The sequence below is a fragment of the Caenorhabditis briggsae genome (assembly GCF_000004555.2).
Source record: "Caenorhabditis briggsae complete genome, chrV, whole genome shotgun sequence".
Lineage (NCBI taxonomy): Eukaryota > Metazoa > Nematoda > Chromadorea > Rhabditida > Rhabditidae > Caenorhabditis > Caenorhabditis briggsae.
This window is the reverse complement of record NC_013488.2, coordinates 3,512,109-3,533,458: the sequence shown is the minus strand read 5'-3', so window position 1 is coordinate 3,533,458 and position 21,350 is coordinate 3,512,109. Positions and strand designations below refer to the sequence as shown.

At 37.6% G+C, this 21,350-nt stretch overlaps 6 protein-coding genes across 6 annotated transcripts; 3 read left to right on the top strand and 3 right to left on the bottom strand.

Moving 5' to 3' along the window:
• Positions 1 to 1,032: 1,032 nt before the first annotated feature.
• CBG10434 lies at positions 1,033 to 3,653 on the top strand (the record flags this gene model as incomplete). The annotated part of the gene is made up of 4 exons (XM_002635732.1): positions 1,033 to 1,132; positions 1,172 to 1,343; positions 2,851 to 3,254; positions 3,316 to 3,653. The coding sequence occupies 4 exons, from the start codon at positions 1,033 to 1,035 to the stop codon at positions 3,651 to 3,653; spliced, it is 1,014 nt and encodes a 337-aa protein (XP_002635778.1).
• A 434-nt stretch (positions 3,654 to 4,087) lies between these two features.
• CBG10435 lies at positions 4,088 to 7,614 on the bottom strand (the record flags this gene model as incomplete). Its single annotated transcript, XM_045236812.1, has 4 exons — positions 4,088 to 4,405; positions 4,452 to 4,958; positions 6,562 to 7,068; positions 7,546 to 7,614. The coding sequence occupies 4 exons, from the start codon at positions 7,612 to 7,614 to the stop codon at positions 4,088 to 4,090; spliced, it is 1,401 nt and encodes a 466-aa protein (XP_045094280.1).
• Positions 7,615 to 8,423: 809 nt separating this feature from the next.
• On the top strand, positions 8,424 to 9,654 carry CBG10437 (the record flags this gene model as incomplete). Its single annotated transcript, XM_002635735.1, has 4 exons — positions 8,424 to 8,462; positions 8,511 to 8,747; positions 8,795 to 9,301; positions 9,349 to 9,654. The coding sequence occupies 4 exons, from the start codon at positions 8,424 to 8,426 to the stop codon at positions 9,652 to 9,654; spliced, it is 1,089 nt and encodes a 362-aa protein (XP_002635781.1).
• A 202-nt stretch (positions 9,655 to 9,856) lies between these two features.
• On the bottom strand, positions 9,857 to 11,232 carry CBG26954 (the record flags this gene model as incomplete). Its single annotated transcript, XM_045236811.1, has 3 exons — positions 9,857 to 10,026; positions 10,074 to 10,158; positions 10,426 to 11,232. The coding sequence occupies 3 exons, from the start codon at positions 11,230 to 11,232 to the stop codon at positions 9,857 to 9,859; spliced, it is 1,062 nt and encodes a 353-aa protein (XP_045099040.1).
• A 2,926-nt stretch (positions 11,233 to 14,158) lies between these two features.
• On the top strand, positions 14,159 to 14,825 carry CBG10438 (the record flags this gene model as incomplete). Its single annotated transcript, XM_002635736.1, has 3 exons — positions 14,159 to 14,479; positions 14,526 to 14,610; positions 14,656 to 14,825. Coding segments are annotated over 3 exons (576 nt in total), but the record flags the coding sequence as incomplete, so codon positions are not given.
• A 2,655-nt stretch (positions 14,826 to 17,480) lies between these two features.
• Positions 17,481 to 19,445, bottom strand: CBG10439 (the record flags this gene model as incomplete). Its single annotated transcript, XM_002635737.1, has 7 exons — positions 17,481 to 17,557; positions 17,616 to 17,793; positions 18,313 to 18,444; positions 18,493 to 18,634; positions 18,690 to 18,904; positions 18,961 to 19,053; positions 19,254 to 19,445. The coding sequence occupies 7 exons, from the start codon at positions 19,443 to 19,445 to the stop codon at positions 17,481 to 17,483; spliced, it is 1,029 nt and encodes a 342-aa protein (XP_002635783.1).
• Between the last annotated feature and the right edge of the window lie 1,905 nt (positions 19,446 to 21,350).

Below are 21,350 nucleotides of genomic sequence, written 5' to 3'. Positions count from 1 at the left end.
TCTGACATTCTGAGATTCTGAAATCTTAAGATTCTGAAACACTGCGATTCCGAATTTTAGAAATTTTAAAATTCTAAAATTCTGAAACTCTAAATTTCCGAAGTTTAAGGATTTCGAGATTCTAAGTTTCCCTTATACTCGGATTCTGAGATCCTGAGATTCTGAGATTCCGAAATTTTGAGATTCTGAGGTTTTGAAATTCTGAAATGCTGAGATTCTTAGATTCCGAGATTCTAAGACTCTGAGATTCAGAAATTTTGAGATTTCAAGATTCTAAGATTCTGAGATTCTGAGCTCTGAGATTCTGAGATTTTGAGATTTTGACGTTTTGAGATTTTGAGATTCTGATGTTTTGTTGAAATTTGTGCTTTCAATGAAATTATTTTTTTTGCATCATTTTTCAGGCATTTTGAGAATTTTGGAGATCAACAATTTGAAAATTTTTTCGCGCCAAAAAAAATTGACCGAAAAAAAACGCGCGATTTTTTTTCGATTCGAAAGAATCGCTTTCTTTTTCACCTCCATTTTTTTTCTCTTTTTTTCTCTCGTGACACCCTCAATTTTTTCAAAAAACTCCAATTTTTTGCCACCTGTCATAGGGGAAAGTACACGTGTTCTATCAATTCTACCTTTCTCCAGATTCTTTTTCTGGACCCCAATCATCTTCTAATTGTCCCCTACTACCAACTAAAAAAGTAATTTTATTTGATCACCGAAAATTTTTTTTGTTGGGATTTTTATTTGGGAAAAGTCACGTACTCCTAGTGAGAATTAGAGAGTAGCGTAGACTGTAGAGACTTAGACAGTTAGAGAAAATGTTTTATGTGATGGACACACATAAATTTTGATGACAAATTGTGTGACAGAAAAAAGTGGGCGGAGCCTAGACTGGTTATAAATGACTGGAATTTTCTGGATTCTAAGCCTCATTTTCTTATCAGGAAACTTTTCTTTCTTATCAATTGGCAACTTTCAGCATTGTACTTTCAAACTTTTTTTTGCCCAAAAACTCAACTTCTCAAATTTTCAGTGATGTCTCGCGAACTTATGGTTGCCGACGGTGGCGAAACTATCGGAAACACGCCGTTGGTCCTTCTTCGGAATATTACGAAAGGATTGGATGCGAGAATCGGTATTTGTCGGCCAAATTTCAGAAGATAGATTTTTTCAGCCGTAAAAATCGAGTACCTGAATCCGTCGTGTTCTGTGAAGGATCGAATCGCAAAATCGATGGTGGATGAGGCGGAAAAGGCGGGACGAATTGTTCCCGGGAAAACGGTGCTTGTGGAGGGAACTAGTGGAAATTTGGGAATCGCGTTGGCTCATATTGGAAAGATTCGCGGGTGAGTGGTTTTGAGATTCTGAAATTTTGAGATTCTTGGATACCTGGATTTATGAATTCCTTGATTCCTTAATTCCTAGTTTCCTAGATTCCTTGATTTCTAGCTTCCTAGATTCTAAAATTCTGAGATTCTTAGAAGATTCTAAGACTCTGAGATTCTAAAATTCTGTTATCCTGATATTCTAAAATTCGAAATTCCAGGATTCTTGTATTTTAGGATTCACAGATTCTTAGATTCTAGAATCCACGGATTCTTGAATTCCGGGATCCATGGATTCTCAGATTCTCGGATTCTCGGATTGTCGGATTCTCGGATTCTTGGGTTCTCGGAATCTCGGATTCTCGGATTCTCAAATTCTGAAATTCTAAGTTTTCAGAAATTCAGATTCTTAAAGTTTGAATTTTTGAAACTTTGAGATTCTGAGATTCTGAGATTTTGAGAATCTGAGATTCTGAGACTGACATTCTGAGATTCTGAAATCTTAAGATTCTGAAACACTGCGATTCTGAATTTTAGAATTTTTAAAATTCTAAAATTCTGAAACTCTGAATTTCCGAAGTTTAAGGATTTCGAGATTCTAAGTTTCCCTTATACTCGGATTCTGAGATTCTGAGATTCTGAGATTCCTAGATTTTTAGATTCCCAGATTCCTAAATTCTTAGATTCCTAGATTCTGAGATTCTGAGATTCTGAGATTCTGAGATTCTGAGATTCTGAGATTCTGAGATTCTGAGATTCTGAAATTCTGAGATTCTGAGATTCTGAGATTCTGAGATTTTGAGATTCTGAGATTCTGAGATTCTGAGATTCTGAGATTCTGAGATTTTGAGATTCTGAGATACTGAGATTTTGAGATTTTGAGATTCTGAGATTCTGAGATTCTGAGATTCTGAGATTCTGAGATTCTGAGATTCTGAGATTCTGAGATTCTGAGATTTTGAGCATCTGAGATTCTGAGATTCTGACATTCTGAGATTCTGAAATCTTAAGATTCTGAAACACTGCGATTCTGAATTTTAGAAATATTAAAATTCTAAAATTCTGAAACTCTAAATTTCCGAAGTTTAAGGATTTTGAGATTCTAAGTTTCCCTTATACTCGGATTCTGAGATTCTGGGATTCTAAGATTCCGAAATTTTGAGATTCTGAGGTTTTGAAATTCTGAGATTCTGAGATTTTGAGATTCTGAGATTCTGAGATTCTGAGATTCTGAGATTCTGAGATTCTGACATTCTGAGATTCTGAAATCTTAAGATTCTGAAACACTGCGATTCTGAGATTCTGAGATTCTGAGATTCTGAGATTCTGAGGTTCTGAGATTCTGAGATTCTGAGATTTTGAGATTCTGCGATTCTGAGATTCTGAGATTCAAACATTCTGAGATTCTGAAATTCTGAGATTCAAACATTCTGAGATTCTGAGATTCTGAGATTCTGATATTGTAAGATTCTGAGTTTCCGAAATTTGAAGTTATGAACATCTGAAATTTTAAGATTTTGAATTCCAGATACAAAGTGATCCTCGTAATGCCGGAAACCATGAGTGTCGAACGTCGTGCCATGCTTCGTGCCTATGGAGCCGAAGTGATCCTTTCCGACCCGATGGAAGGCCATCCAGGAGTCATCAAAAAAGTAGAGATGCTTTGTGAAAAACTTACGAATGCAATCTGTTTGGATCAGTTTTCAAATCCAGCCAACCCAGCAGCACACTACCGTACCACAGGTCCAGAAATCTGGCGCCAAACTCAGGGAAAAGTGGATATGGTCTGTTTTGGAGTTGGATCAAGTGGAACGCTCACTGGAGTCGGACGATATCTCAGACAACAAAATCCAGACATCAAAATTTATCCAGTGGAGCCGTATGAAAGCTCCGTGTTGAGCGGATTTCCGAGAGGAAAGCATAGAATTCAGGGTAAGTTATTTTCAGAAAAAATCTATAGATATGTAGTTCAAAGAACTTAACTTTTCTTCAGGTATTGGTGCTGGCATCATTCCTGGCAACGTGGATCGTTCGCTGTTCACCGAAGTCATACGTGTCAAATCCGATGACGCGATGACAATGGCACGTCGGCTCGCTGACGAAGAAGCCATCCTCGGTGGCATCTCATCTGGAGCCAACGTGGTCGCCGCCGTGGAGCTGGCACGTCGTCCCGAGAACAAGGGAAAACTGATTGTGACCACTGTGAATAGTTTTGCCGAGCGATACTTTACTACGGAATTGTACTCGAATGTTCTGAATGATGTGTCCAAGTTGAAATGGTCCAATGATGAGGAGGCTGTGATGATAGCGAAAAAGTATTTGGGGATCTGAAATTTTACTTGTGCCTGATTTTTTTTATAATCATATGATATTTATTTGACTGAATGAATGAAACTTGTTTCAAATTTTTTGTTAGATGGAACGCGTTCGCTTTTTTTTGAAGAACTGAAGAGCCGTTTTTCGGCAAAATTTAAGACAGATATTTCAGTGATTTCAGAGGTTGTTTTTGGAGTTACGATATGCATTTTGAAGTGACACTAAATAGTGTAGCTCAACCGGTAGCGGCGCGGCATCTCCCGCAGTGGGCCCACAAGTTAAGTTCCTCCAAATGAAAAGAGCATTTCAAGGCTTTTTTTCAGTTTTTATTGAGAGTGCCTTCGATGAGTGATGGTAATATGCAGAATTTTTGATGACAACCAAATTTTCGGTAAAAAATATTTTTGAGAAGAAGCGCTCCGCTGAATAAAAAGCTCGCAATGAGAAATTCAAACAATTTGAATAATTTTTTTCGCACAATACATCACATTGATCGGGAAGTATGGCGTTTCCACGACTTGAATTTCTTGAAAACCACACTTGTTCAGCAACTCCACAGCCCGTTTTTCACCCCACATCGCACCATAACAGAGCGCATTTGCATCATTACTGCCGACGGGAAGACAATGAAACAAGGATGTTCCATACATCATTGTCGCCATATCACCTAATGTAGTCTTGTCCGTATAGACGTTGCTAGTTCCTCGAATCTCTATCATTGCTAAGGTTCCATCGGGTTTCAGAACTCGAAGAACTTCATGAAGGCACTGAAAAAATTTTTAATTGGAAAAACGCCGAATTTCAAAATCTCACCAAGTCAGGTCTACATTGATCGTGACAGGCATCGAACATGAGTACTAAATCAAAAGAATCTGTCCATGCATATGGCATCTTGGCAGCGTCGCATTCCAGGAACTTCAAGTTTTCGAAACATTCTCCTGACGTCATTTTTCGCTCCTTTGCTTGCTTTATAGCGTCACTACTAATATCTAGTCCAATGAAATCAGTTTTCGGATAGTGCTCTGCGAGCAACGATAAGTGAAATCCGTTCCCACAGCCTACATCCAGAACTCGTGCTTCTCCGGATCCAAGCTTTTCGATTATACCGTTCTCAATTGCTTTTATCATATCAGTCACTATGTGTTCCTTTTTTCCAGATTGATTAGTGCCGGCCATGAATTCTTGGAATTTGGTGAATTGAGAGTATTCAAGTCCATGGGGTCCATCTTTTTTGAAACAGTTGATAAGCTGGTTCATCGGTTCGATCAGATAACCAACCATTCCGTTTAGAAGAACTTCGAATCCAGAGTTGGCGAGTGTCTAGAATTTCGAATTGTGTGGAAGAACAAGATTTGAAACAACTACCTCAACATTTTCCTCTTAATCCAAAACTTCTCCTCCTTATTCATTTCGATAATCTCCCCACAAGCCATACAGTTGCACCATTCTCTGACATATCTCTCTTTGCATCCAGCTGCATCGGCTAGTTGCTTCGGGAGCACCGGATTGTTCTCGCTCGAAATTTCAGAGAGTTTTTTGAAAAGGTCCAGACGTTGTCCGACACTAATGGCGTTAGACACAATGTTGCTGACAGCGAGATTCTGAATTTTTTTCGTTTTTAAAATGGCGAAATCAAAAAACTCTAACAAAAAGTGCTCACCATTAATTTTTCTCTGATTGAAGAACCCTCTGACATCGTGGTGAAAAATTCGGAAAATTTTTTATCAAAAAAAGTTGAACAATCCCAATCTAAAGTTCCTTTTATACTCGAAAAATGTGGTTTGTAGTGTGTGAGAGACCTAGAGAATCAGAAAAAAGACAAACTTCATTTTCTTCATTCAATCAGCTTACCAGTTAGCTGATTAATTTTATGTAAAGTTATTCAAAAGTTTCTTTCCCTGAACTTGAATTCATTTTTGGAATCATCATCTGCGCGTTTTTTTTGACTTGTCAATACAAAAGCTAATGATAGCAGAAATTTTATGGTTTGTGACGCATGGTTTGTGTCTAATGGAGATTTAGAGAAGGAGAAAAAGAAGGCACATGTATTTTTCTTTTCATGTCTGCGTTTCAAACAACGTGGCCTAGAAATTCAAACTTTGCGATGTCTAGGCCTCGGTTGTTTTAATGGTGTCTAGAGGAAGACAAACGAAGACCTATGAGAGGTACATTGTAGGATCAAAAGTACAAGAATCAGAGAACTATCGTGTCTAGCGACGAGTTGTTGCAATAAAACGTAACCGAGTACCATAAAGCCTGTAATAGAAGGGCCTCTAACCTTTACTTTTAAGCCATTTTCTTTCAGTTCCTGTCAAAGATATAAAAATTTGTCATCTGATAAATTGCTCATCATGATATCAGGAGCATTTTGTTAGATAAATATTTTTTGATATCATTTACAGAAATTTAGATAATCGAGCTCAGACTTGACAGTGTCGGGGCCCTTCTATTACGGGATTTACGGTAGTTTTCAAAGATGGTGGAATAGTCAAAAATTTTTATTTAAATATAACATCCTTGAAAAGTTGAAATCATGAGCAAAGTTTTAGGATTCTTGAGCTGCCCAGGAACTAATTTTTCTGAGCACAATACAAAACATTAATAGGAAAGTATGGAGTGTCCACCACTTTGACATCTGGAAATCCACATCGATTCAACAAATCCACCGCACGTTTTCGTCCCCACATTGATCCCAAGCAGAGCGCATTTGTATCATTACTTCCAACCGGGAGACACTGTAACATGGGCCGCCCGTATAGTAATGCAGCTAATGATCCCATTGAAGATTTATCCTTGAACACATTACTCGAACTGTTGATTTCTACAATTGCAAATACTCCACGTGATTTGAGAACTCGTTGAACCTCTCAGATGCACTTAAACTTGAATCGTGTATGAACCAAATTATGTAAAATTATATTACCAAATCCGGTCTACACTGGTCACGACAGGCATAAAAAATAAGCACCAAATCAAATGAACCCGTCCAGTTAACTGGCATTTTTCCAGCATCGCACTCGACGAATTCCAGATTTTTGAAAAGTGTACCAGTTTTCGTTTTGCGTTCCTTGGCTTTCTGGATGGCATCACTTCCAATATCCAATCCAACAAATTGGGTCGTCGGGTATTTTTCAGCAAGTAATGATGAGTGAAATCCATTTCCACACCCGACATCCAGCACACGAAGTCCTCCAGCTTCAAGTTTCTCGGCTATACCATATCCGATAGCTGGTATCATATCAGGAATCACATGCTTTTCGTGAAGTGCTTGACTCATTTTTTCCATGAAGTATTGGAATTTGGAGAATTCCGAGTAGGCCAGTCCAGGAGGTCCATTTAATTTGAAACACTCGATAAGGTGATCAAGAGGCTCCAGAAGTGTCGGAGTTGATCCAATCATAACATTTTCAAAGATAGAGTTGATGAGATCCTGAAGTATTTTCGATGGTGTTAAGAGCCACTTATTATTACTGGGAAACCTGTAATAAGCCGTTCAAGTGTCACCTTTGAGCTCTTATATCTCATTTTCTGTGAAAGATATCAGAAATGTTTCAACTGAACAAATGTTTGTGATACCAGCCTGTTTGCCGCGCCTCCGGCGCTTCAAACAGTTGGCTGGTGCGCCTTCGGCGCAGTTTTGTCTATAAATTTTACTGCTCGTCGCTTCGCTCCTCTGTCTTACCCGCAGGGTCACGCATATTTATATTTTATTTCAACTTTTTCAACGTTTGCGGACAAACTGACAGAGAAAGAAACGCAACTTCATTTATTTATTATAAGAATGATTATGATAAACAATTTACCAAAAGACAACTTTTTATAACTTTGACAGGGACTGAGATAAATTGGCTCAAAATTAAACGTTAGAGAGCTCTTCCTATTACAGGTTTTACGGTATAATTCTCACCTTCACATCATCTTCTTCAATCCCAAACTTCTCCTCCTCATTCACCTCGATTATCTCTCCACAAGCCATACAGTCGCACCATTCCCTGACATATCTCTCTTTGCATCCAGCTGCCTAAGCTAGTTGCTCCGGGAGCACCGGATATTTCTCGCTCGAAATTTCCTAGAGCTTCTTGAAAAGGTTGAGACGCAAACCAACACTTATAGCATTGGCCACTACATTGCTCACGGCCAAGTTCTACAAAAATAGGAAATTGCTAAACCGGATTTTTTACAAAATAACTTACGAATAACTCCTCCTTCATGGATGACATGGTAGAAATTTTGCAAAACAATCACAGGTGGCTTGTATTTAAACAACCTTACAAACACGTTGCTTTAAAATCAAGGTGTATGATCTCTGCTATCTCGTCTGTCTGCACACCCCATTGATCATGTACTCACTAGATTGAATGGTGTGTACGTGACTTTAGTCATTTTCTAGGGGTACCATTATGTGTACCTTTGCGAGTAATAGATTTTAGTTTAACAAACTTAGGATAAATAACCCATGAGGTTCAAAACCTAGACTTCTATTATAATTGGTGTATCTCTAATTATGCTCATAACTTTATTCATAATTTTAGATTTGCATATACCGTGAATATCTGCAAATTTACCATGCTACAGTCACGTTCACTTTTCTCTAGGAGAGGCGCAGATACTAAAAACACAATCCATGTATAGATCAATGCCCATATCATCTCTCTTTCTCTGCGTTTCTCGGAAATCAGAAAACACGTGTGTCAAGATAGAATGAGAGTATATAAACAACCGAGTATAACATTTGGAATCGTCTCTGCAAAGTTTTAAATACAACTGATTTCTTAACCTAGGAAAATGTCGTCTTCCGGTACTTCGATGAAAGAGAAGTTATTCGTGAGTTTGTTGATTTTGAAATATAAGGATTTTTTATCCTCATTACAGAACCTCGCTGTCAGCAACATTGTGTCCAACGCAGTAAGCATTGGCCAACGTCTGAACCTTTTCAAGACACTCTCTGATATTTCGAGTGAGAAAAATCCGGTGCTCCCGGAGCAACTAGCTCAGGCAGCTGGATGCAAAGAGAGATATGTCAGGGAATGGTGCAACTGTATGGCTTGTGGGAAGATAATCGAGGTGAATGAGGAGGAGAAGTTTTGGATTAAGGAGGAGAATGTGGACGTAAGAATCTTACTGGTTACCCCTAGGAAACATAGAAAAAAATTCAGGCACTTGGCAACTCTTGCTTCGAATTGGTCATGAATGGAATGATGGCTCCGCTCCTAGAACCTATTGATAATCTTGTTGAGTGTTTCAAAAAAGAGGGACCCTTTGGACTCGAGTACTCTCAATTCTCCAATTTCCAATCTTTCATGGGCACCATGAGCCAAGCGCTCCATGAGAAACATGTCGTTTCTGATATGCTGCCAGCGATTGGAAACGGGATTGTAGAGAAACTGGAAGCTGGAGGAGTTCGTGTCTTGGATGTTGGTTGTGGCAGTGGATTCCACTCTTCACTGCTCGCCGAGCAATACCCGAAGGCTCACTTTGTAGGCCTAGATATTGGAAGTGATGCCATCAAGCAAGCTAAGGAACGCAAAACAAAGGCTGGGGCAGTTTTCAACAATCTGGAGTTCATCGAGTGCGATGCTGGAAAAATGCCTGAGATATGGACGGATTCATTCGATTTGGTGCTTATTTTTGATGCCTGTCATGATCAGTGCCGACCGGATTTGGTAGGATTTTCGGATGAGTCTCGAAAATAAAAATAATTATTTTTTAGTGCGTTCAAGAAATCCACCGAGTCTTGAAACCAAATGGAACTTTCGCAATGGTCGAGGTCTTGGGATCCAGCAATGTTTTCACGGATAAATCTACTATGGGATCATTGGCTGCTATGATGTATGGATGCTCAATGTTCCATTGCCTTCCAGTTGGAAGTAACTGCTCAGAAGCGCTGTGCATGGGAGCCATGTGGGGTCAAAAACGTGCAGTGGATCTTTTGAAGAAGTGTGGATTCCCAGAGGTTCGAGTGGTGGACACACCATATTTCCCAATCAATTTGATGTATTGTGCACAAAAAATTTAATTGAATTTTTTTTATTTGGACTTGTCGTAAATAATAAAGCACTACAAATTCAAAATGCATTGTTTCATCAAACCAATTCAAACCAAATCTCTGATCTTTCAGAAAAGTGGATCAAGTTAATCGAAAAATCATAACTTTGTACAGATCAAACATAAATTTTAAACCGATCATGTATGGTCCCTTTTTCAATATCTCACAATTATCAAAGCATTTCTTTTGAGGTAACTCGTATTTGATTTGGTTGTCGGCGCCTGTTCCTGTTAGAAAACTTGCAAAACAACTGGGACCGATAAGCAGGGTCGTTCCATAAAAATAATAAGTTTGCCGCAACGGGTGCACTGACAAAAATCAAAAATGCAAATGCAACAGGGACTAGAAAATATAAAAATCTTTAAAACAAAAATAGTTTATAGGCTTACAAGACACATCGGTTTCTTCTTCGACAAACAGTTGCACAAATCCGGAGAAGGGGAGTGCGCAGAAGAAAACGACCGTTATCGCACCCTGGAAAATTTTAGGAAATGGCACAAAACAAAATACCGTAAAACCTGTAATAGAAGTGCCCCCTGACTTTCAACTTTGAGCCCATTTATCTCGGTTTCTGATAAAGATGTAAAAAATTTGTCAACTAATAAATTGTTGCTGCTATCATGATAAACAATTTATCAGTTGACACATTTTTGATATCTTTATCAGGAACCGAGATAATTGAGCCCAAAGTTGAAAGTCAGGGGGCACTTCTATTACAGGTTTTACGGTTATTGAACCCACATGATTCCGAATTTTGTCAATAAACTCTTTCCACTCCTTCCTGGCCTCCTTACTTAAACTTGTAGCTTGTCTTTCCAACTCATACAAAATTAAAACATAACCAAGGAAAACTAGAACAAAAATTTGGCCCAGTGAACAACATAGGACCGCCGCAAACCCGATATATTCTTTGAAAGCTGTCAGGATCCATACAAATTCATAGCGGCGCAGAAATTCATGATAGGGCAAGTTGTCGGATATATATACATCTGTATAGTGTTTTGAAAAATTGGATTGAATGATAATCACAAATGCAATGGAAGAATTGAACATTAAAGGAACCAAAATCACGAGGGTTTGAATGAAACAGTTCAGTTTGAAAACTGAATCGTTACGAGAAACCGTTTGAAGTTTTAGAACTAGAATTATGAATAAAATTTCACCTTGAAGAAGAAACAACTTGTAAGCAAGGATCTGCAATGATCTAGCTTGAAGTGGGCGCCCTTCTATTAAAGGTTTAATAGCAACAAAACTCACAACATGAATCAATTTCATTAAATCATTAGAATTTTTCGCCCAACCAATACAATAGAATCCTGGTACTGGTAACAAAACTACTACGTTTAATACAGTACCCAAATAAAATTCGGACATGAATGCACATGAAAGATAAAGAATTGGAGAATATGGGGATATTCTACTTTTGTTGAATTTAAAGATAACATAAGAGCTTACCAATAATAATAAGAAAGATACCAAATTGATGATATTTGTGAGAATACGTTGGAAACCGTCCGCCGCTAAATTCCTAGTGTTATTAGCTGACATGATGCTTGAAAATATGAGAAAAACATACGAAAAATAGAAACCGATTCAGAGAAACAGGTGAATTACATGAACTTATACGTATTGAACTCGGACGATTGAACTCGAACAATAGAGATATTGACGGATTCACTCGGCTTGATGCTTGTTTTCCATGTTTGTCATGATCAGTGTAGACCGGATTTGGTAAGATTCCAGAAGACTTTTGGAACGAAAAATAGACATTTTAGCGCGTCCAAGAAATCCACCGCGTCTTGAAACGAAATGGAACTTATGCAATAGCCGAGTTCTTGGGACCCAGCAATGTTTTCACGGATAAATCTACTATGTGATCATTGGCTGCTATGATGTATGGATGCTCAATGTTCCATTGCCTTCCAGTTGGAAGTAACTGCTCACAAGCTCTGTGCATGGGTGCCATGTGGGGTCAAAAACGTGCAGTTGATCTTTTGAAGAAGTGTGGATTCCCAAAAGTTTGAATGTGAGATGTTTACACACCATACTTCCCAATCAATTTGATGTATTGTGCGGAGAAAATTTAATTGAACAGTATTTTCATTGAACATTTGATAAATCTTATTGTTAAGTATTAATGACAAAATTTTGTTTTTCCTTCAATTTGTCTAGATTAAATAGAAATCCTTATAATTCACCTGTTTCTCTGAATCGGCTTCTATTTTTCGTGTTTTCGATGTCAACTGATACCACTAGGAATTTAGCTGCTGACGATTTCCAACTTATTTTTACAAGTATCATCAATTTGGTATCTTTTTTATTATTATTGACTAGTTCCTATGTCATTCTTGCCTCAAACAAAAAAAGAATATCCCCATATGCTCCAATTCTTTATCTTTCAAGTGCATTTATATCCGGATTTTATTGGGGTACTGTATTGACTACAGTAATTTTGATACCGATTCCAGGATTATATTGCATCGGTTGGGCGAGAAATTCGAATGATTTCATGAAGCTTATTCACATTGTAAGTTGAACTACCGTATAGCCTGTAACAGAAGGGTCCCCACACTCTGAGCTAGTTTTTCTCGGATCCTATACAAGATATAAAAAATGTGGCAACCAATAAAATGTTTGTGATATTATGGTAAACAATTTATTAGTTGGCAAATTTTCGGTATCTCTCACAGGAGCCGAGAAAAATTGGCTCAAAGTTCAAGTACTTTCAGATCGTAGCTTACAAGTTGTTTCTTCTTCAAGGCGAAATTTTATTCATAATTCTAGTTCTAAAACTTCAAACGGTTTCTCGTAACGATTCAGTTTTCAAACTGAACTTTTTCATTCAAACCCTCGTGATTTTGGTTCCTTTAATATTCGATTCTTCCATTGCATTTGTGATTATCATTCAATCCAATTTTTCAAAACACTATATACAGTACTGGCCAAAAAGGTATTCGCAAACGGTTTTTTGAGAGTAACTTTGCTGAAACTTAAGGGATCGATCTGAAAATTTTACTGTGCATGTCGTACACGGTGACGACAAATTGCGTACAAGGAAATTGCATCATTTTCAGAAATTTTTTGTTTTTTTCAATTTTTTCAATTTTTTCGTTTTTTCACTTTTTTCATATTTTTATATTTTTGGATATTATGGTTTCTAAGAATGTTGGTTTTGGCTCCTATGTATTTAAAACTGTTTACAGACATGGCCAGACCCCTCGGAAAAAAAAAACATCTCTCAGGACATCCGTAAAGCCATCGTCATCGGCTTCAGAAGTGGATGTTCCAAGGACCTCTTGGCGCAGCAGTTCAATGTTACTAAACGTGCCATCGAGAAGATCTTGAAGCAGTTTCGGGATGAGGTAATATTCAAAAATAGTATAGTTATGGAAAAAAATGTTTAGGGAGCCTTGGTGGAGCGAAAATCGCCTGGAAGACCGCGTATCACGTCGAAGAACATGGATCGGAACATCGTCCGAGTTTCAAGAGAGGATCCCCAGAGGAGTTCTACGGACATTCAGATGGTCGTGAAGACTCCAAATGAAGTCACACGATCCCTGAGAACCGTCAGAAGACGTCTTCAAGATGCTGGACTCCATGGACGACGGCCAGCTAAGAAACCATCGATCAGCAAGAAGAACAGAATCGCCCGCGTAGCATGGGCCAGAGCTCATCTCCACTGGGGACGTCAGGATTGGGCTAATCACGTGTTCAGCGACGAATCCAAGTTCAATCTGTTCGGTACTGACGGTATCAAGTGGATTCGCCGTCCGGTTGGATGTCGGTTCGATCCCAGCTACCAGCTCCAAACCGTCAAGCATGGAGGTGGATCGGTGATGGTCTGGGGCTGCTTCTCTGGGACTTCAATCGGCCCGCTGAGAAGAATTACAAGCATCATGGATCGCTTTGTGTATGAAGACATCTTGGAGAACACAATGAGACCCTGGGCAAGGTCTACTGTGGGCCGGGCGTTCGTTTTCCAACAGGATAACGACCCGAAGCACACCTCGAAGCACATCAAGGAGTGGTTCCGACGCCGCCACGTGGATTTCTGGACTGGCCAAGTCAATCTCCGGACTTGAATCCGATCGAACACCTCTGGGAGCATGTCGAGAGACAGCTTAGAGGGGTTCGTGCCTCGAATGCCAACCAGAAGTTCGACCAACTCCAAGATGTCTGGCAGGCCATCCCGATGTCTGTCATCGACACCCTTCTCGACTCGATGCCAAGAAGATGTCAAACGGTAATCGACGCCAAAGGCTTCCCAACGAAGTACTAAAGCTATTTTATTCATTTTCTATTATTATTTTTCGTTTACCGGTCTATCCTAGATCTCAGAAGTCAAAGTTCCATTTACCGGTTTTTTGCAATTTTCATGAATTTTTCGATTTTTTTTCAATTTTTTGAAATTTTGACTATTCTTGTTGTTGAATCAGTTTCTTTTACCGTTTTAAACTTTGTCTTAAAATATCAGATCGATCCCTTAAGTTTCAGAAAAGTTATGCTCGAAAAACTATTTGCGAATACCTTTTTGGCCAGTACTGTAGATGTATATATATCCGACAACTTGCCCTATCATGAATTTCTGCGCCGCTATGAATTTGTATGGATCATGACAACTTTCAAAGAATATATCGGGTTTGCGGCGGTCCTATGTTGTTCACTGGGCCAAATTTTTGTTTTAGTTTTCCTTGGTTATGTTTTAATTTTGTATGAGTTGGAAAGACAAGCTACAAGTTTAAGTAAGGAGGCCAGGAAGGAGTGGAAAGAGTTTATTGACGAAATTCGGAATCATGTGCGTTCAATATTTTGTGTCTGGTACAGTTTTACAATTCTTCCAGGGTACAATAATCGTCATTTTTTTCTGCACAATTTCCTTGTCCTGTTTTGTCCAATTTTTTGTCAAAGAAGAAACGGATGTGTCTTGTAAGCTTGACAACTTTTTTTGGTTCAAAAATTTATATTTTTCAGTCCCTGTTGCATTCGCATTTTTGATTTTTGTCAGTGCACCGATTGCGGCAAACGTATTATTTCTGTGGAACGACCCTACTTATCGGTCAAAACTATTTGGCAAATTTTTTATTAAAAACAGGCGTCAACCGACAGATATAGTCCGAGTTGCATCGAGAGAAATGTTTTGATAATTTTTGGATTTTGAGACAACTATCTTTAAGCCGAAATAAAAACTATAAAACCAATTTAAAAATTTTTCACGTCTTTGATTCAATTTATCTCGGTTCCTGGGAAAGATATCAAAAGGGACCAACAGAAAAAATGTTTGCGATAATATGATAAACAATTTATCAGTATACAACTTTTTCATATCTTTGACGGGAACGGAGGTAAATCGGGCCTATCATCTGTCATTATCCAAGCATGCGACTACGTAGCTCAGACGGTAGTACAGTACTTTGTTCGCAAGTTCTCAAAAAGCTTCAATAAATTAATAATAATAATTTATTGATTCAGGACTATCAATCAATATTGTTACAAATTAAACAAATAAGTTAGAAATTATGTTCGTCTAAGAAAAGGAAAGAAGATGAATTAACATGACTTAAATTAGTTTCAAAAGAGATGGATGAAAACAAGGGTGGGAAAACGGTTTTTGGAAGCGAGTTCCAGCAGGATATAATACGGAGAATGAGAAATTGAACAAAAAGTTTTGAAGCATTCTGCTCAATTTCTTAAATTAAAAATACAATTTCTTAAATCTTCCTTATAAATAAAACGCTAGAGGCGTCTGTCAGTCCTCGTGTCAGTCTGTCAACTTTTGAAAAGCTTGAAAGTTAAACATAAATTTACGTGACCCTTTAAGAATAATTGAATAGCGGAGTCACGCACCAGTATAAAACTAAGTTGCATCGCGCCGAAGGCGCACCAGCTTGCTGGTAAAAATTTATTTCTTAAATTAAAAATAAATAAAAGACGTTGTTATTTTAGTGCAAATTAATATTAAAAGGGACCGACACATTGAAATATTGAGAAAATATTACACTTTTTAGGGAAATGACGCAGGTGGTAGGTTGATTTCTCCTCTGAAATTTTCAATGTGCATCTGCGGTCATTTCATGTGACACAATTGAAATTTGTGGTTTTCCTAATATTCGACGAATGAAATCTGAAATTTTCTCTTCTGGTTTTTTTCCAGTTGTTATTGAACTCGCTAGAAATTGCCATCCGATAATTGTCAATGAACACGATAGTGGGAATTGGGTCGATTGCTGGATAGACGGTGTATAAAAATGTGATAAGCCTACTGGCCCATTCGATATCGATTTTGAAAAATGGGAATGTGAGGAAGCATCCAATTGGGACGAAGAGAAAAATCATTGGGATCACTGTCTGGAATTATGGAAATGCTCAAGAATGTTCGGCTTAATGAAAAAAACCTGTGCCACCAACGCTTTGTGCAATTGAAGTTGAAGTTTCTTACTGTATTCACTTTCTCCTTGTTTGAGAAGTTCCTTGATTTTCCCGTAGCTTTTTCTCCCAAAATAAATTATAGTGACTAAAGGGATCGCCTGAAAATTCAAAAGGGTTTCAAAATGATCTGCCCCAGTCTCACAAATATCTGATTGAGCCCAAGAGCTCCGATCATATCTTTCATGCTCAGATATTGATTCCCATATGGGTCAGTTCTCCAGTATAAACCTCCTGTGTAGCTAGTCTTATCGATATCAAAATCGTACTTCTCTTTTACGCGAGATCTGAAAATTGCTTTGAATTTTGGAAAACTTGTAGATTGACTACCTCAAATACTCTGTCTTTTCTGAATCCGGTCTTAAGAAGATCCAATTATTTATCACCCAACCGGCGCCGGCTAAAATCGGAATGAAAATCCAGAAAATCAGTTTTTTACCATGGAAAAAACGAAGACGACCTTCTCTGAAAATTGGAGGGGACATGAAACTATTGTTTTTTTCAAAATATTGTTCATATAAGCCCTTCGAGAAGTTGTGGGTCCACCGTTCGTAGCTGGTAGCGTAACTGGTAGCGTAGCTGGTAACGTAGCTGGTAGCGTAGCTGGTAGTGTGGCTGGTAGTGTAGCTGGTAGCGTAGCTGGTAGCGTAGCTGGTAGCGTAGCTGGCAGTGTGGCTTGTAGCAGCTTTTCCAACGGTGGGCCCACAAGTTTAACTCCCCGAGAGGCTTATTCTATAAACAAAATTTAATGTTTGCATACCTTTGTAATGCGAAAAATCGATAGACAAAATTGATAGCGATCGAATAAATTGTTAGGCTATAACATCCGCACAATAATGCTGTAAACCTTTTTTTTCTGTCACATTCTCAAAGAAAAATGTTAACGTTTTACCAACTAACAAAACTCCGATAATTGGGTAATCCTCAAAAACACTGTTCCGTAAGTCCATTATCATTACGTACGCCGCACCATAACTATGCATATACTGAAAACCTTCAATTCCAACAGAGCGCGCTTTCCATACTCACCGGCTGAACAATAAAATCCAGAACTGCATAAAGCATGGAAATCAGAGAGAAATAAATCATGAGAAATTTATAATTACCAAGTTTGTGTGGTGAATGTGTAAGCACCAAGAATATCGATAGACAGTTTGTGGCAAGAGAAAATAGTACAGTTATAAGTTGAATATATGATCTCATTTGTTTCTTTTTTGAATGAGCGAGATCGAATTTCTGATTCTTTACTTTTGTTTTCGTATGTTAAAGTATATGTCCCAAGAGGTAAAGATAATTATATGTTATTCGGTTCCGCGTCTCATGACTTCTTCTTCTTCTTTGAAAAACAATGTGATTTTCGAAATATAAACTCTTCAAACTACATCCGTTGTTAATTCATAAGAGACCACAGAAGCTACCTGATTCTTTCTGAGTAAGCGACGAATCCAATCTACAAACAAATAGGGCATTATTAGAGAATCAAAAAATCACATTTTTGGGGAACTCACTGTGAACAGCTAACCGATACTCCTCGATAAATATCATATTAGGAATTGGGTCCACCGCTGGATAAAACGCGTAAAGAAATGTGATCGGGAGACTAGCCCATTCGATATCAATACCAATCAAAGGGGATATAAGAAATATTCCAATTGGGAAGAAAAGGAATGTCATTGGGATCAGTGTCTGGAATTAGTTTTTTGGTTCATAGATAAAACGATGAATGTATAACGTATAACGTATAACACCGACCACGACCAGTGTTCACAGTTTGCATCAGTGATGGGAGGAACTTCCGTTTCCGTTTCCGTTTTCCGTTTTCCGCTCGGTTTTTAGAGATTTATTTTGCGGAAAAAAAGTTTACGATTCCGTTTCTTTTTCCGTTTTTCGTAAAACTGAAATTCTATTTCCGTTTCCGTTTTTTCTTCCGTTTTCCGTTTTCCGCCCAAGTTTTGAAGATTTTTTTCCGTTTCCGTCTCCGCGGAAAAAAAATTAACGGTTCCGTTTCCGTTTTCTGTAAAAAAAAATTTACTCGTTTTTTTCCGTTTCCGTTTTCCTCGGAAAAAATTCCATTTCCGTTTCCATCTTCTGTATTTTGGAAAAATGCGTTTCCTCCCATCACTGGTCTGCATACAGTAACTCTAACAACATTTCAAAAATCCGGAAAATCTCTCTTCCTTCTTTTTTTTGAGAAAAAAAAACTACCTGTGCAACCAGCGCTTTGTACAATTGAATTTGAAGTCGTTTACTGTATTCACTTTCTCCTTGTTTTAGAATTTCCTTTATTTTCCAATAGCTTTTGATCCCGAAGTAGACTATAGTGACAAATGGGATCGTCTGAAAATTCGGTTTAAAACTGTTCGATGTTTTCTGCTGGATTGTTACCATCATATGATAAAGCCCCAAAGCCCCTATCATGTCTTTCCAACTCAAGATTTGGTTCCCGTTCTGATCTATTCTCCAGTACAGGCATGCTGTGTAGCTGGTACGATCAATATCCAACTCATATTTTTCTCGGGTCCGGTTCCTGGAATTTTGATCTTTCTTTGTGGCCCACAATTGTGAATTTTCCTCAACTATACCTCATATAATCGTTTAGTTCTGGATTGGGACTCAACCAAATCGAGTTGTTGCTGACCCAAAGAACTGCAGACACAATTGGAATAAAAATCCAGGTTAACAGACGTTTTCCAGAAAAATATCGGAGTCGGCCTTCTCTTTCAAGTGCGAAAAATCGATAAATAAAATTAATGGCAATTGCGTATATCGTTGAGCAAAAACTACCACGCAATGCCGCTGGAAAAAAAAACAATTATTTTGTACTAATTCTAATAACTTTAAAAAAAACTTACCAACTAGTAAAAAAGGTATTATTCGATATTCTTCAAATATGGTCCCTCTCAAATCCATGTACATTCCGAAAGCTGCACCATAACTGTGAATATACTGAAATGCAACGTTATATGTTTGTATTTTGAGCTCATTAATCTCAATTCCTGAAAGAAATTTTCAAAATCTACAACCTATACTTATCACAATATCACCAATGTTTTATCAATTTACAGATTTTTGGTATCTCTCATAGGAACCGAGACAATTGAGTCTAATGTGAAGTTCTATTATTAGAGCGCATTTGCATTTCTTACTGGTTGTACTAAATAATCCAGAATCGCATAAACCATGGACATTATCGAAAAATAGATCATTAGGACTTTATAATTGCCAATTTTACTTGGTGAATGGTTAACAACCAAATAAATGGAAACAAAGTTCGTAAGAAGCGAAAAAATAACTGTAGCCAGCTGAATGACCGATTTTATTTTCAAAAACAAAGTCATTTTTAATGTATCAAAAGGATACCGGCTTTAGTCGTTTACTTCACAAATATCCAAACTTAATTATACGCTGGAACAGACGCCAGATCTCTGTAATTCCCGGTTTTCATACCTAGCTTCTTAAAAATTGTTACCTAAGGGACTTTTCGTCTAGACAAAACGATCAAAACTACGAAAATTCATTGAAAAATAGCAATTACATATATTTATCACCAGGTGACAACAAAAATGAGGGAACTGGAAAAGCACTGATTTCGTTAAGCCTTGGCGTAAGTTCTCCACCAGTGGTAACAACAATTTGAGGGATTCGAAACGATTCGGGATTATCTGAAATTGAAAAATTAGCATTTTAAATTTTTTGCGTTTTCCAACTTACAAAATGAACTCACAAGGGATTTGAGCGTTCATACTGGCTGTATCCCATGGTCGATTAATCATCTTTTTGAAATTCTTATCCACTTCCTCGGGTTTCATATAAATTGCATATTTTGATTGTTTAACCGTATGATAATAGTATTTCAAAATAAAAATGAAAGATAGTAAGACAAGAAATGTCACTAGGACGAAAAGAAGAATAATAAGTGCGAAGAGAAGGTCAGGCATAATACTGGAGTGAAAGTTTTCCAAGAAGATGTCCTCTGAAGTTTGGAAAGAGTGCTTCAAGAAAACATGCATGTTTTTGGTTTAAATTTTTTATTGCTATGAGAAATATGTTAACAACGAACGAAGAGGCTAATCCAGAGAGAGGAGAAAGCCGATAGTAAGGATTTAGAATTTTTTGAAAAAAAATAGCGGGATGTAGTCTTTAGACACCCACTAAATGCTTAAGATAATCTTGCTTACATTGATGTCATGTTGAAAAAAGATTTTTGGAAAAAATGACTAATTTTTTCTCATTAAAACGTTTGATATTTGCCTAGTGTTGTCCCAGTGGGAGTTGATCAACTTTGAGCGCGTATATCTCATTCCCTGTAGAAGATATCGAAAAATTATCAACTGAATAAATGTGTATTATAATGTTAGCGACATGTATTTTGTTGACCACTTTTTGATATCTTTGCCATAAACCAAGATAAATAGAGTCAAAGTTGAAAGACCCTTTTATTACTGGTTGTTACCATACCGTAGCTTCGATTGGTTTTATCTTGGTATTTGATACTGGCATCAAAAAATGACCAATTGAGTTTTTATTATAATATTCAAAAAATTTAGTCAGTTGACCGCGTTTTGATAACTTTCAAAGGAGCCGATTCACTCAATGTTAAGCGACTCTTTTATTACCGATTGTACGATACGTTCTGCACCGAAGACATACTGCCAACTTTGAGCTCGTATATCTGATTTCCAGTAGAAGGTATCAAAAAGTAGTCAACTGACAAAATGTTTATCTTAATATCAACAATATTTTACCAGTTGACCACTTTTTCAAAATCTCTACCTGGAACCGAGATAAGTTAGCTCAAAGTCGCCTGTCATTGAGCCGTTCTATTAGATTTACGATAGATCCTCATTTATGGGTGCTATTTAATTGTTCTGGATCTTCAAATTAAAAACCATTAAATAAATAAATTCATTATAGAAATAATTGTTCAACACAAACAAAATAAAAATAACAAGATCATAACAATTAGCCTTAGCTTTAACAATTTCTTAACAAGTAAAACAATTCTCAACTAAATCATTCAGCAAAATTATGACATCAACGCATAGGTGTTCGAATATACAGATAATGTGGTCAACACCACAAGTTGCATCATGCCCTATATAAATTCCACGTGGATTTTTTTGTTTCATTAACCCTTGTCCGTTGTTCTCCCACACCCGGTCACATGATGCTGGGGTTTAGACCACCGCGACCGGTTTTCTTCTTTCTCGGCACAAGAGAGAAAAGTCAAAAAATCAGACGAA